General features: G+C 37.0%; 1 protein-coding gene across 4 annotated transcripts in view; it reads right to left on the bottom strand.

Moving 5' to 3' along the window:
- Positions 1-280: 280 nt before the first annotated feature.
- Positions 281-15,787, bottom strand: part of map4k3b (mitogen-activated protein kinase kinase kinase kinase 3b) — a 34,908-nt gene continuing 19,401 nt past the window's right edge. For 2 of the 4 annotated variants that reach the window (XM_009293063.5, XM_009293064.5), the window contains 15 exons: positions 14,113-14,386; positions 12,866-12,936; positions 12,479-12,520; positions 11,944-12,028; positions 11,780-11,859; positions 10,947-11,007; positions 10,724-10,841; positions 10,307-10,365; positions 9,033-9,136; positions 8,530-8,701; positions 8,367-8,435; positions 7,355-7,447; positions 7,203-7,273; positions 4,313-4,368; positions 281-4,233 (listed from right to left, as the gene is read on the bottom strand). In XM_009293063.5, coding sequence (XP_009291338.2) covers positions 4,146-4,233; positions 4,313-4,368; positions 7,203-7,273; positions 7,355-7,447; positions 8,367-8,435; positions 8,530-8,701; positions 9,033-9,136; positions 10,307-10,365; positions 10,724-10,841; positions 10,947-11,007; positions 11,780-11,859; positions 11,944-12,028; positions 12,479-12,520; positions 12,866-12,936; positions 14,113-14,386 — 1,443 coding nt within the window. In that variant the 3' untranslated portion in view covers positions 281-4,145. The remainder of the gene's footprint in view (positions 4,234-4,312; positions 4,369-7,202; positions 7,274-7,354; positions 7,448-8,366; positions 8,436-8,529; positions 8,702-9,032; positions 9,137-10,306; positions 10,366-10,723; positions 10,842-10,946; positions 11,008-11,779; positions 11,860-11,943; positions 12,029-12,478; positions 12,521-12,865; positions 12,937-14,112; positions 14,387-15,787) is intronic. The other 2 variants (XM_009293065.5, XM_073928543.1) reach the window with 1 other exon arrangement.

Here is a 15,787-nt window from a genome sequence, read left to right as displayed (position 1 = left end):
ATATTTTTTACAACATATAAATTTGGGTGCGTTAGTTTTTGGACTGTTATCGCATGTTATTTTCTAAATAAGCTCCAGATTGGCTTCAGTACTGAGTAATCTAATGTATATGCACAAATATAATATTTTATAGCTTCCTACTAAAAATATGAATTTAAAAGATAGATTTGTGAGGGGTGTACTTATATATGCTGAGCACTATATTTATATATAAATGTGTGTGTGTATGTGTGTGTGTGTGTGTGTGTTAGACAAAATAACACCATTTAGATGCATTCGATTGTTTTTCCCCACCTTGGTTTAATGTGTTAAATCTCATAAAAGAGTTTCACATTTGAAACAAAATATTGGCTTTATACAGTCTGTAAAACTCAAATTATTTTACACTATATACAAGACATGTGCATCACATTACACAAGAGAATGCAGCTGTAGTGGACGTGGAGTAGTTGCACTCAAAGCATCCCATATCACATTTATGACTCAAACGGAGCAATATTACTGGAAATTAGGCTCAGACGCTTTCATACGGCCCTTGACAAAAATCTAGATCACGGCTTTAAAAGCGCTGTTATAGGGAGATCCTCTGCTTAAAGTACTGTTTTTTCTTACTTTCTAATAGCTCATGATCTTATGCAAAGTTTAAAATGCATGTTAGAGGTAGACACGACATGCTAAATTTGCGCATTCAGCTAACAAAACATGATTTGGCTATTTTGAAACAAAAAGGAACCGTTAGTATTCAGATATGACATTGTACAAACTGATGAAAAGGCTAGAAAGCGTCACAGACAGCTACATTCTAGAAAAGCTCTTTTCCCCCTTTCATATTTACACATACTGCATTCTTGTTATCTCTATTAGCTTTCTGTGAGCCTAATAAATAGCATTTCTCTGTCTGTTATGCTCTTGACATCACACACACATACGACAAGCTGAGAAAAGCACACGCATTTGTGCAAACGTTCACTAACAGTGTTTGGTAATGAACTAAAACATGACACTTTTTTGCATACAAAATTAAATATAAAAAACACTCCATTTCCATTAATTGGCTCATGATGACGAACTAAACATGACGCTGTTACAGTATTGTGTTACACAAACAGTCTTATGTGTGGTATTATCTTGGATTTACTACCATTATATTCTTTAAAGCACCTTAGAGTACCATTTATATACCACAGTATTTGACTAGAGTAACCATTCAGAACCATGATATATATATGGTATTACCATCTGACCACAGTTACTTAGCTTTGGGGGACATGAATGATTATACTCTACAGTATAAAAGGATTGATTTCATAATACAGTGCTAAATTCACTGGCTGTGCTAACAAAACATATCTTTTAGGACTAAGATGGCGCCCCCTAGTGTTCCTTTTTCAAGTTAAAAGCCTAAAAAAAAGTGTCGACTTTCTTGTTCATTCAAGTGCCCTGTGTGTTTGGATTATTAACATTTATAAAGCAATACGAACACTTAAGCTCCACTGTCTGTTTTTGTGCTGTTAATATGGAAATGTGCAGCTAAAGGGACATAAAAACTGGTTTACTGAATGTCACCAAATGAGAGAAATGAAGATGAACACATGAATTAGTACAACAAACGAGCTGGTTAGATTTACGGACAATTCACACAAAGCACATTTTTGTATTTAATAGCTAGCCTTTAGATTTATGAACAATTATAAGCAATTTAGGGTGTGTTCACACTGATAATTTGGATCTCTTAAGTTTGTTCGGTCTAGACAACAGTATATTTATTTCTGATGCCAGCTGCATAAACTTGTATGCCACCAAGTATAAAGTCATAAAAGTCATTATTTTTACACCCTCAAGCCATCTAAGATGTAGAAGATTTTTAGCTGAAACCATGGTCTTTGCTGATTAATATAATGCCAGTCAGTGGCTACTGGAATTTGACTGGACATATTAAAACAACACATTAAGGTCTTATGTAGCAAAACATTTGGAGACAAATGTAATTTACTTTTCATTAATTATCAAATTAAGGGACTCCAATTTAAAATGTGTAATTTCCAACACTTGTCTCTCAAGCAATACTTTAACATGTGCATGAATATTGGCCCATGCACATTTCCTGCTTGTTATCAAAAGATTAAAGACAATTTGATTCTTGCATTTTTAGATTTGAATGCAGCGATTCGAAGGATTACTAAACATATACAAATCACCATCATTTATAATTGTTGCGTGGATGTTGAGATCCGGACCTTTTAATGGTTAATCGTGCAGCTTACACTGAATGCATTGATGCAGGTTAAACAAGTAGTGACAGAAAACATTTCTATTATTATATAAAATCAGTGCTTAATTTGTGAATCGCGAGGTCCCGGAACAGATCGGGGTAACAGATCCGGCATGTTATCTGAGGATGGAGAGGTGTCGTGCACGAAAGTAGAGAGCGGTGGGCAGGAAGGTGTACAGGTGGTATTGGGGGACGTTGGATGGCAGAGGGCTGTCGCGGACGAAGGACGAAAGTGAATGGCGGGGGCTGTCGCCAATAGGATTGGGGAGTCGCAGAAGAAAGTGAAAGTGAACACCGGACAAGGGAGGAGGGTGCTTGAGGAGGGGGATTGGTAAAATGAGGTGCCAGATCAGATGTCAGAGGTGCCGGATCTAGACCTAGCGTGTTTTGGCACAAATTAAGCCCGGTATTTAATTTATATTTTACAGTAAAGGATTAATCTACCAGTAAAAAATATATATTAATCTGCTGACCACATGTGTTCCGAACCTTGGGTTGAGATCCGCACGAATCACGGATCAACCGTGATCCGTTACACCCCTAGCAAGCAGTCTATATAAAAGAGTAAGTTTACATTCTTGTGCACAATCTCAAGACTTCTTTCTCAGCAGGCACGTGCACACATAGGGCTAAACCTGTGCAGTGCACATGCCCTTTTTAGTCTTGGATAGAAAGTGTCCTTCCAAAATGATCTCAAGTGTACCTGCTCTCCCATAAAAATGTAAAACAGGAAATGCACTGGCACCATTGTTATTATTTACACCCTTCAAAAAAGTCTATATATATATATATATATATATATATATATATATATATATATATAAATGATTGTATATTTATCAGAACTCTTATGAAGTGTGTAAAGCAGTCAAAATAGCGCTGGGAATACCTTTTCTGCACAAACAAGTGAAAGTCCAACACAGTTTTGAACTGTAGTCGGCAACATCAAGACTACAACAAAAAAATGTCTGCTTGAGTTCTAATAGCTGCGTCTTGTGATATAATTTCTGTTTATGGTTTGTTTAGATATCTTTGGTCTGTGCTGTGTTCATATTTCAGTCTAACCGGCCCACAGTTTGATTGGAAGAAGACCAATATCTGCCTTTTCAACGTTCTTGGTCCATTTGTTTGGTGTGAAGCAAAGTTCAGATTAGAGTGTTTCAATAATTCAAGGAAACTGCACTAACAGAGCAGGAGTTTCTTTTAATCTAACCAAACCTTCAAAGTGTGAACACCCTTAAAAGCAAGAATGTGTTCTGTGTGAACTGTATTAGCATGACACCCATAAATAAAGCTGTTTACTGCAGTACTGAAAGCCACAAAGCTACCAAGATGGTACATCACCTGTAAACCATGCCAGATATAAACTCTTGGTTATTTGATTTCTTTTTAGACAACGGATGTACAAGACTGCTGTGTTTTCACATTAGTTATCTCACATTAATCATGAGATCTGATAGTTGGTGTATTAAGGTGTCTGTTTAGCTTAGTTTGCAATATGTTTGTGTATTGAAATGCATTTGTAGTTTAAAAACAAAGAAATGTATCACTGTGTAACTGGCATTTGAAATAAATGATTAGGTTTGCTAATCACCGCTACATGCTATGCGAATCTATCACGCATATTAAACGGTCTACCTACGTTTGCTTGAACTGAAATATCGATTTAGCATCGATACAAGGTACCAGGGGCTGGTATCATACCAAACCACAGATATTGTTATTAAAATTCATCCGTAGTGTTTAATTTCAGCTGTCTTTTTTCTGTAGTGTTGTGTTCAGTAGCTTTATAAATGAAAATGAGGTGTGTGAGTCTCAGGAACGTGACCTTTGTAGCGTGCATTACTTATTGTGTGTTTAAGGCAGTGTGTTGTCAGTAGCTGTTCTCATGACCTGCGAGGATGTACAGATTACTCTGAGCCGTGGGGTCTTCAGTCGGCTTGCTTTCCAACACCACCACTCTGAGAAAGATGAGAATGTTTGTTAAGAGCCGTGCTGAATGTGGCTTTGCTGCTGCATAGTGTGTTTATGAGCTCTTACCTGTCAGCTCCCAGCAGCCTGTAGGTTCTCGAGTTATCTGAGATCTCCTGAGTAATCTGAAGCAGAAAACAAGAGCAGTGTAAGAGCCGTTTTGTATTTTTTTGTATTGTAATTCTGTGTTTGACAACTGGGCGGAGAGCTTATGAATAACAATATAGGTAAGGTAGGCCGACGAGAAGAGCGTGACAGGTGTGTGTAATCATGGGGAGGACAAATTTTTTTACCGTGACCATGATGTAAAGCAGCACTGAAAAGATCCTATGTGATTCATGAGTGCATGATATATTAAAGTAGAACGGTATGGTGGCTTGAAAAAGCCTGTTGAAAGTAATTTGTTTAGTATAAAACAGTTTGAAAAAGTATGGATAGATAGAAAAAGTTAAAAAAGTGTGGAAAAAGATACACTGCTTTCATGTGGCTGCCATTTTAAAAGCGAAAGTGAGGCTGCGCTGGGAAGAAACCCGGAAGTATCGCCTGGAGTCATTCAGGAACGGCGTCTGGATGTATATCTTATCAGCAAAGAAAAAGTGACACAAATTTATCATTTCACTGGTTTCCGAGTGACCCGAAGGTTACCCGAAGTTAAGGTAAATGGCACTAGTTAGCTAATGTTTTCTTTTCCAACCCAACGTTTTAGATGCCCTTTATCAAACTCAAGTTAAATGAACTGATTCTTTCACTATATTAGACTTGTCACAATACTGAATTGACCCTTCGCTAAGCCACACCCAAAAACCGCCACTCACCAATCATGGCTTAGCAATCGTAGCTACGCGCAGGAGGTCTGTCAAGCTTTTGAGCAAGGGAAACAAGCCAAAGCGGTATGCATATGGATTGTGCAAATCTGACACACGGTATCCTAAAAGTTTGGACGGGGTGGTGGAATTTTTTCCCTTTTCAAAACCAAAAACCCAAGAGGAGAAATGCCAGTGTGGATTAAGCTCTGTGAGGGCGCTAAATTAGTTAAGTTTGGTTTTGTTTCCATATTCCTGACACAATTATAGACGGCAATAACTCACACAACTCTTACCGTGAAAAGATCTAAACTGTGTTTCCTACAAAAATACAAAGCAGGTTATGTTTCACAGCTGTCTTTTTCTTTTTTTGTCTGCTCGATATTATGAGCACTGCTCCGTTTAAGCCCTCGCCATCGTAGTCATACTAATAGCTATCATATTTCCATCTGTTTCAAGCTACAAATATTTGAAATTATATTTGAGATGTGATCACAAACTGGACACTTGCGATCAATATACTTCATCCGCAGCTGTTTTTCAGTAATTTATAAGCATCATGTTTATGTCAAAGCTACAATTCACTGATTTTTAATCTGTCTTTTGGAGATTTAGTCATTGGTGATGATGTTATAGCGGGTTAGTGTCTGCTTTTATATTTGGTGTCGGATTAATATTTGCTGGTAGGAAAAATCTATTTGTTCACTTCTGCTATTTGTACTTTGATTTGCATTTCAATTTATTTATTTATTTATTTATTCCACTTAACTGCAAATTAGAATAGAAACTGTATAAAGAGCACACAAACATACTGACAGCAATAGGTACTGTACATTGTTTACACAAATCCATACATTTCTTCTTTCTGGCTGTTCTTTCTATGAATGAATTATGTAAAAGCAGTGTCCGTGCATGTTTCCTCATCGATTAGTAATGCTATATTTCATTGCACAACAATTAATCTATCAGGCTTTTTGGCTAAAAATAGAGAAATCACGGTTTAATTAGTTATTATTTGATTATTTGTAAACTTCACCTCTTCTGCTGTGTATGAACTAAGCTGTTAAATGACCTAACCTAGCTTCAATTTTGATTGAATAATTCTCTAATCGGTTGCTTATTATGTAGTGAATATACTCCTGTAATGCATACTGCAGTCCTTTTTTGTCTGACTTTCTCAGATATCACACCTGTTTGCCAAAAATGACTAATTATATCCCTGGCAATGTCTGACACCCGCGCATACACATTGTTATAAACGTGCCGGGCACGAAAGCTTGAAAGGCATAGCAACAGTAATTAAGGAGGGTGAGGCTTAGCGAAGGGTCTCGGTACTGACATTTAAAAAAACGTCAAGGCGCTGTTAAGCGCGTTCTTAAACATTGCCAATTTGCCATAGTATTGACCAGTTCTCAACAGAAATGACTGGGATTGGCGGTGAAGGTCATCAGTTAACCGATGCTTATTGAGTGCAAACACAGACGAGTGATCTGCTGATGAATTGACTGATCTTCGCAGCTTTAAAACGCTCCAGTGTCTGTGTATCTGTGTTTGCATTTGGTGAAGAGCGGTAAACCTATGACTTTCACGGCCAATCACAGTCATTTCTGTTGAGCACTGGTGAATACAATGGCAAATCAGAAGAACATGCTCTTCACCAGATGGGTCTGCTACAAGGACTGCATTGTTTTATACAGGGAAGCCTCCCCACGGTGTTTACCTGGTGCTATGAACTTAAGCATATTATTGTCAGTTTGTTTGATAATTAATATGCTTTAAATAGTTTAAATGAAAGTTAACTGAATGATATTAAAGTGATATTTACATCATATCTGCACTTTGAAATGACAGCAACAGCTGGAGGTTTGTAGTCCACAGCATGTTGTTGCAATGTTTATAGTGCTGATCCTATACCTTCGGGTTTCTTCTCACCGCAGTCTCGCTTTCGTTTTTTGGAATGGCGGCCATGTGAAATAAGTGTATCACCATGTTTCCAGTATGAATTAGCATGTAGCTATGATAGGATTTTTGCTTTGCTTTAATTAAAATGTACTGTGTTGTACAAAACAAAAGCAAAAACATTTAGTTTGGAAGAAAATAGACTTAAAGTAGAAATCTACTTAAGAAACTAAGAACTACAGAACTACATGACATACCTCACTGTTTTTAAAGCTTCTTCCCTGCATTCCATGCTTCCAGAACGCCAAAACACTGTCCTGCAGACACACTTGAAAAGGACATATATAATTATCATTTAAAGCAAACGATTAATTCCACAGACAATATTTTACATTAGTTTAATCCTTACCTATTGCCTCAATCTGGAAGTTAAAAGTGAGTTCCGTTGACAACTTCTTGTTGGATTTTAATCTGCCTTGTAAATTTACCAACTTTATACATCCTGCAAAATACAGAAACACACTGTGAGTGGATAAAGCTGCTGCTGGATAAAGGATATCAGGGACATTGAGTCAACTCAAAAACAATAAAAGCTTTAAAGGTCCAATGAAATGAAAATAATGTTTTTTGGATGTTATTATCAGTATTATTAGTTTTAAGGATATTTATACACTAGTGTGCTCCAAAACAGTGACACAATTGGCATTTAGAAGATATAAGACTGATATAACATCTAAGGCTTTTAGTTTGTCACTTCTGCCTGAATGTATTAATGGCTTTTTCACATCACCTCATATGTTTCTCATCAAATCATGACCAATCAAATGCTCTCTAGTATTTGACATGCTCCTCCCCCTTTAGATGCTGCACATTTAATGCGCTTGAGCTCAACGACTCTCACTGGCAGAGAGGTGATAAAACAAAATGTTATTGGCTGTTTTATAAAAAGGGGAGGAGCTACACTATGCCCCACCCTCTCTTCGTGTTTCGGTAGAGATTACGTCAAACAAGCACATTTATAGTTAAAATGCACATTTTAAAGCATTTCACTTTAATTGTTTTAATAAAAATAATATAACAACAAAGATAAAAACTGGACATGGCAGCAAAGATGATGTACACAGAAACACGGAAAACAAATACAAAACAAGGTGATACAAGCTAAAAGTCCAAGATTTTTCCGTTTTTACACTTAAATTATTCTGGCCAGACTAAAAAAAAATAAGACAGCAGAAAAATAGAAAAAGAAAAACTCTAAAAATAATTACTATTTCACAGGATGGCTAGCAAAAGTTGTCCTCAACTGTAAATAAATATGTATTATTTATGTGTAACATGTCTATTATTATACTGAATGACATTTTCTGTCATTAAGGTTACATTTTATATTATCATGACAATAAATTTGCACAATTACTTACGATCAAGGCAGACGAGCACAGTGTCTCTCTCCAGCTGAGTCACATGAATGACACACGTCTGAGGAGTTTCTGAAATCACATGACACAACACTTTCAAACAAAACCTAAGAGGAAAGCTATATTTTTTTAGGGATCCAAACAAATGAGTCTCTGTGACACTGACCGGGTTCCGTGAACGTCGGGTTGCCAGCATTGGGATCGACAGTGCCAAAAGTGACCACCTGATCAGGGTGACTTCCTTTACTGACCGCCACACAAACCACAGGATAATGCTGTTCAGGAACCACCAACATCTCAAACACTTCTAATGGACACGGCAGGGTGAGCTCTATACTCTGGACAGACACAAATACACAGCGTTATAGACTTTGATGCATAGTTACAGCTATGTTCCTCTATCCAGTATGTTAGTTTGTTTTGTTCTACTGTCTGTATATTTAAACATCTAACTTAATAAACAACACTGCCTGCTTTAAGACGTTGAGATTCTTTCTCTTTATCAATGATAACAACTTTAATGGATTACAATAGAGTCAAATAAGTAATTGATTTAAACACGCCATTCTTCAACTGCTTTCTGTTTTCAATTATTGGTTCAGAATAGCAGCGTAAGCTTCAAGCCTTACAGACGTTTCATGTCATTTCTTCATTAGTTTCTTCACTTACCTTTATGAGCATGAAGCGCTGCATGGCTTCCACCCATTCAAATAGCATTACACTGGACTGGAAAGCTCCACAGAGGTACTTGTGACCTGTGTACGGGTTTCGCACTACATACATACACAAACAATTCATGTTAAACTGTATTCATGCTAAGAATTGCACTACTTTTTTGCAATTTGTGATTATAATGTTTATATCAAGTGGCTATACAGTATATGTGAAGAATTAATTCTTTTGCTGATATTTAAGTAAAGTTTAACAGCAAAGAAAAATTTCACAATTTTTGTAACTTTTTTTAATCTTCTAGAGAAAGTTTTGTTTCTATTTAGTTTAAAAACTGCTAAGGTCAATACGTGTATCCCCCTTTAAAATTTTTGCTTTTTTGCTTGGCTACAGAACAAATTACTGTTGCCCAATGAATTGCCTAGTTAACCAAATTGACCTAGTCAAGCCTTTTAAATTGCACTTTAAGCTGAAAAAAGTCTTGTAAAATAACTAGTGAAATATTATATACTGTCATAATGGCAAAGACAACAGAAATTAGTTATTTAAAAATAATTTAATATGGGTGCTTTCACACTAGCACATTTGGTCCACACTCTGGTTTGTTTGATGTCAGAGTACGGTACGTTTAACTAGTGTGAACACTGAACTCGGGTGCACACCCATTAAAGGCACCTGAAAAGAGATGGTCTGGGGTACGATTCAGGCAAAATCTGGTACGGTTCACTTCTGATATGGATGCAATCGCACCTAATAACGAAATTGAACTAATGATGGTACAACTAACTCTAATTTTTTTTGACATTCATTCGTGTGTGTATGTGTGTGTTTCACCTACTTTGGCGACAAGTGGAACTAACCCAGTGCAAACAGTGATAATGTCTTGTATAGACATCGCATGATGTTCTAAATGTTTTTAATGGTTGTTTCTCTGTGGCAGATACATGCAAGTGGCTCTCTGTATTATATTCAGTAAAGGCAGAATGACCGTGATATGTGTACGTCTTCATTTTATGCTTTGCTTTTGTGGCTGTCACCTAGCAACAGCTGTACACAAAACAGTAGCTTGATGATGCCAGCATACCAGAGTTCAGTACACAAACCAGCCGAGGAGGGACTATCGAACTTGAGTTGAAAAGTGTGAAAGCACCCTAAAACTATTGTTTTAAAATGTGTTGAAAAAAATCAAAGCAGTTAGATTCAAATAATGAAAAAAAAAACACTCAATTTCACAGGAGTGGCTAATAATTTAGTTTGAATGTATTTATACTGACCTACGCAGCATTTCTGACAGCCCCTTGTTTCTGGTATTTTATTAGACACGGTAAACTTCCTGAAACAAATGCATTAATGGAACACATTGTTAATCAGTCACAATTATTTAAGTAAATCTTTAGATAAATCAAATTTTAAACAATAGTATGAATGATAACTGATTAAATTTATAAAATGATCCTTAAACGTTTCATCTAAATCCTAGGTGTCTAACTTAATTCCTGGAGGGCCGCAGCTCTGCACAGTTTTGCTTCAACCCTAATCAAACACAGCTGATGCAACTAGTCAAGGTGTTCAAGATTTTTTTGAACACCTTAATTAGTTGGATCAGGTGTGTTTGATTAGGGCTGAAGCAAAACTGTGCAGAGCTGCGGCCCTCCAGGAATTGACTTTAACACCTATGATCTAAATCTTACCGCGGGATGATTTTGTCTGGGAGTTTGTGTGTTGGAATGGCAACGGGTAACTTCTGCATCTGTCGCGCTTGTTCAAAGAGCCCCGTCAGGTTGTAGGAGTACAGCTGAGATGCTTTACCTGTGAAACACACACATAGAAGTGTATAGAGTTTCATGATGGAGAAGTTGAAACATTAAAATATTCTGAAATGCTCGGTAAATGTTCTCTTTGGTTTTATCTGACCTGATATAGAAAGCAGCCAGTTGTTCATTACATAAACCCATGTGCACCGCCGTGGAACCAGCTGCATGAGATTTAAAGAATGAAAAAAAAATCAATTGTCATACATTTAAAATATTTATGGAAATCTTTGTTTCTCATAGTCTGTTCTCTCTTGAATTTTCAAAGTGAAGGCAAAATATTTATTATATATAAAAAATTTGACTAACTGATCTTCATATTTTGAATCGCCAAGACTTTATACACTATTTCTTATTTTGATATCATTCATTCATCTATTTTCCATCAGCTTAGTCCCTTTATTTAGGGGTCACCATAGCAATGAACTGCCAACTTATCCAGCATATGTTTTACATCCATACACACTTGTTCACACACTCTCATACACTGTGGTCAATTTAGTTCATTCAATTGACCTATAGCGTATGTCAGTGGTCACCAAACTTGTTCCTGGAGGTCCGGTGTCCTGCAGGTTTTACCTCCAACCCTAATCAAACACACCTGAACAAGCTAATCAAGGTCTTACTAGGTAAACTTAAAACATCCAGACAGGTGTGTTGAGGCCAGTTGAAGTTAAACCCTGCAGGGACACCGACCCTCCAGGACCGAGATTGGTGACCCCTGGCGTATGTCTTTGGACTGTGGGGGAAACCGGAGCACCCAGAGGAACCCCACGCTAAAACAGCAAGAACATGCAAACTCCACACAGATATGCTGACCCACTCGGGACTTGAAAAAGCGACCTTCTTGCTGTGAGTGCTAACCACTGTGCCACCATGTCACCCCTTATTTTGATATAATAAAATAAATTCTCATCATAATGATGAGATGCTGACCTGCTCCATGGTGCTCTCATGGATTTCGTTCAGATTGAGAGTGTAAATTCCTTCCTCTGCTCCAAAAATCAGATACTGATCTGAAAAAAAGTGTCAAGACAAGCTTATAAAACTGATAATTAAGTCATTTAGAAGCACATGATCTATCTGAATTCGTTTCTCACCCCTGGTGTTTGGGTTGATCCAGGAACAGGCACAATGAATCTTTAGTGGACAGCCATTAAACACTTTAGAGAAACAAGCTCCCATCTGCACAGCACAAAAAAACAAAGCTGAGTTTAATTGGTCCAAATGAAGCTGCTATTTTTGTTAATTCAGGTGTGTTCATTCAAAAATGAAATTGTTATCACTATTTACTCATCCTTGAGTGGCTCCAAACCTTTAGGATTTTTTTTTCACTTCAACATAATAAAGATATATTGAAAAATGCTAGAAACTGGTAACTGTTGACGTCCACAGAAGGAAAATCAAACACAATGGAAGTCAATGGTTACCGGTTTCCAATGTTTTTCAAAATATCTTCATGTGTGTTCAACAGAAAAAAGAAAGTTAAACCGGTTAATGACAGGTGAAGGCTGAGTAAATGATGACAGAATTTTCAGTTTTGGGTGAACTGTCCCTTTAATACATGCTTCAGTGCTTTAAAACAGTAAAAGATAGAGAGGTAAAGAGACAGACAGAACAAGCTGGATGACTCACGTGTACTTTAGGAGTTGGTGGAAGGCCATTACTGAATGGTAACTACGAAAAAAGAAAACAGATTTTTTTCCTGTGAGTGGCTTGTGTAAGAGTTGCAACATATTTGAATAAACTACTTTTTCTCTTCTTTTATTATCTATCTAAACAACATAAATCCAAAAGCCCTTCAGTCTGAAGCACAGACAATGTTTCATTATTTGAATTTGGAATTTATAACATCCCTAACAACAATTCTTTCAGAAGGAAAAGATGCAATAACACAGTGAAAACGTATCTAATACAGAAAATGACACAAGACAACTACATCAATCCATAAAAGAATGCAATTTGTGCATGCACAGCCATATCATGCTTTTCAATATGCAACCTTTTGAGGATTAAACATACCTGTAGACTACATGAGGGGAGAGAGGCCAGTTTTTCTTTATCTCCATTCTCCGGGGATGAAACGCCATTACCTGCACATAAAAACACACTTTAACATTGATTACCCATGCTTTGAACCCTGAACTCACATCCAAGAAACACTAATGTGATGCTAATACAAACATCATGCTATTCGACTGATTAAAGTTTACCGCCACCATAAATACAACAACATTTCCCATTGATATTGACGTTGCTCATTTTCAGTTGAGGGGCACTTACATGGATGTGCTGTTTAGTATTACTATTTCTGGATTTTAGAAAAAGGATTCAGATGTCTGGAGCACATTTGTTGAGTACTGCATTAGTCTGCTATTATAGTCATGTATTGCATTGTTAAGCGTATTTTCTACCTTATTAGCATAATTTATTGTGCAATTTGATTGGCAAAACAAAACATTCTAACTACAACATCACACAAACTCATCTAATTAGCTCTGGACTAAACTACAGTTCTGTCCTGACAACTCTCTGAGATATTTAGTATATCAATGTATATGGCAAATAAGTCACCAACTCACACAGGTGAGTAGGCTTGACAAATCAACTGCGAAAACACTCCCCTGTCCGTACTCTAGCACATCATTCTCTAAACACTGACAGCTCCTTTGTATAATTAGCACTTCTTGTGAGTATTGTGTCTTCTTGTTGAATCGCTGAATGCCTCCTCAAATGTAAATTGCTTTAGAGAAAAGCGTCTGCTAAATGACTACATGTAGATGTGTTTGGTCTTGGTCTTGGAGATGTGTTTGATCTGCCACACTGCTGCTGCTTTGATTTTATGTGCAGAGCAAGTATGGAGACTACTGGCTACAGCCAGTGTATTCACAAACATGTCGTCTTAGAATTTAACACAGTGCTGCTGCAAACAACACACACGTAACCCCTACAACAGATCTTTACACAGGGTGGACTAGAGTATCTGAATTTGTGGTGCAGATTGCTAGCACAAACAACACTGAGGTGTTTAAATGTTGAGGAGCAAGCTCATTGGCTACTGATGCGACAGCAGCCAATCACCTGTGCCATTTAGTTGTACGCAGATTGGATGTGACCTGACAGAACTTTGTCATGACAGAACTTTGTATACATCTATATTGGCCACTAAACTAATACCAAAATTACAGTCTGCAAAGCACAGGGGAAGACTGGCAAAGCTGGCTACCAATCACAGGAAGGCACGCTCAAGTGGGCGGTGCTTAGCTTACTGTGTTCTTCCTGTTCTTCAGCATGAAGCCATTCCCAGAACCTATAAATGCCATCATCCCCTGTTGGCTCTGTCTGAGCATGCTCAGATGGTTTTTTACCTAGACTGCTACGTCTGTGTGGGGGGAGACGAGGAGGCGGTGGTCTGGGGGGAACACAGGAAGCGGGACGAGCAGGAGGGGTGGAGCTTGCAGAAGCTGGACAACGTTTGATGGTTCCTTCTCCATTATTGTCCTCTGAGGCAGAGCTGCTCTGAGCAGGAGACAGAACCTTCGGCTGGGAAGTGAGAAAAGAGAGAAACTGTGAGTTAAAGGGATAGTTCAACCCAAAAAAAGTTCGGTCCCACTTTATATTAATGTCCTTAACTACTATGTACTTACATCAAAAAATAAATACTTTATAAATATATAAATAAATATACTGTGTTTATAATGTATTTGAGAACACTTGTGGTGCATTTGAGTTGGGACAGAGGTTGGGTTATGGACAGGTTTGGTGGCATGGGTAGGTTTAAGGGTGGGTTAAGGTGTAAGGGATGGTCAACAGTGTATTTACAAATGTAATTACAAAAGTTAATTACAGATGTAATTACATACATGTATTTAATCCAGCATAAGTACACAGTAAATACATGTATTTACACAATAAGTACATTATAACAAACTATTAATTCCTGTGTAGTTACATATTAGTTAAGGCCACTTAATATAAAGTGGGACCAAAAGTTTTACTTCTGTTGAACACAAAATAAGATATTATGAAATAGTTAGAAAGTAGCAGCCATTGACTTTCATAGTATTTTTTGTTCCTACTATGGGTGTCAATTTCTAACAATATTCAGAATGTATTAAAAATTTACAACAATATTCAGGATGTCTTGTTTTGTGTTTAAAAGAAGAACAAAATTCATAAAAGTTTAGAAGCGCTTGAGTTTGAGTAAATTGTGAGAATTTTTGTTTCTTGAAGTGCCATTTGGATGCAGAATGAAAACGTTCAAATATATTAGCACCCACGTTAATGCAAAACATTGTTCTGTTCATTATAGTTGTGCACTGCAGTTTTTTTTCTGCTCTTTGAAGAACACTTGTTTCTGATCTGCTACTGAAGTTCAATTCTGCTCTTGGAGGGCCAAAATCCTATAGATTTAGATCCAACTAGCACCAAAATAGTTGCCTAGAAATTTCTACTGAGCCTAAAGACTAACATTAACAGTTGATTAACAGTTTCAGACATGTTAAATTGGAGTAGGAGCAGAACTTTGCAAGATAGTGGCCCTCCAGAGATAAGTTTGAAAGGGGACAGGTTTCTGTGATTGGTTGACCATGTTTTAATCATTAACCAACTAGAGAAAAAAATCATTTTGAAAAATGTCATGATCGATAGAGCTTGGTGTGGACTCTGCTATTCTTTTATATTTTGATTGTCGGTTCAGATTGCCAAATTTCAAACCAATCCAAAGTTGCAAATTTTTATTTTGTAAAAGACAATTTCCCCATTTTTCAAGAATACAATATTGGCATTATCTTGAATCTGCCACAAACTTTCAATAATAAAAATGGAAATTACCCCAACCAAGGAAATTTTTTTTTCTCCTATATAATAGAAGTTATGCATGATGCATGATTTTAGGGCACACAGCTTGTTAGACAGTTCAGGAAGGTCATATATCTAGTATTT

This window comes from Danio rerio, chromosome 17 (assembly GCF_049306965.1).
Source record: "Danio rerio strain Tuebingen ecotype United States chromosome 17, GRCz12tu, whole genome shotgun sequence".
In the NCBI taxonomy this organism is placed as follows: domain Eukaryota; kingdom Metazoa; phylum Chordata; class Actinopteri; order Cypriniformes; family Danionidae; genus Danio; species Danio rerio.
Note: the sequence above shows the minus strand (reverse complement) of the source record. Positions and strands in the feature narration are given on the sequence as shown.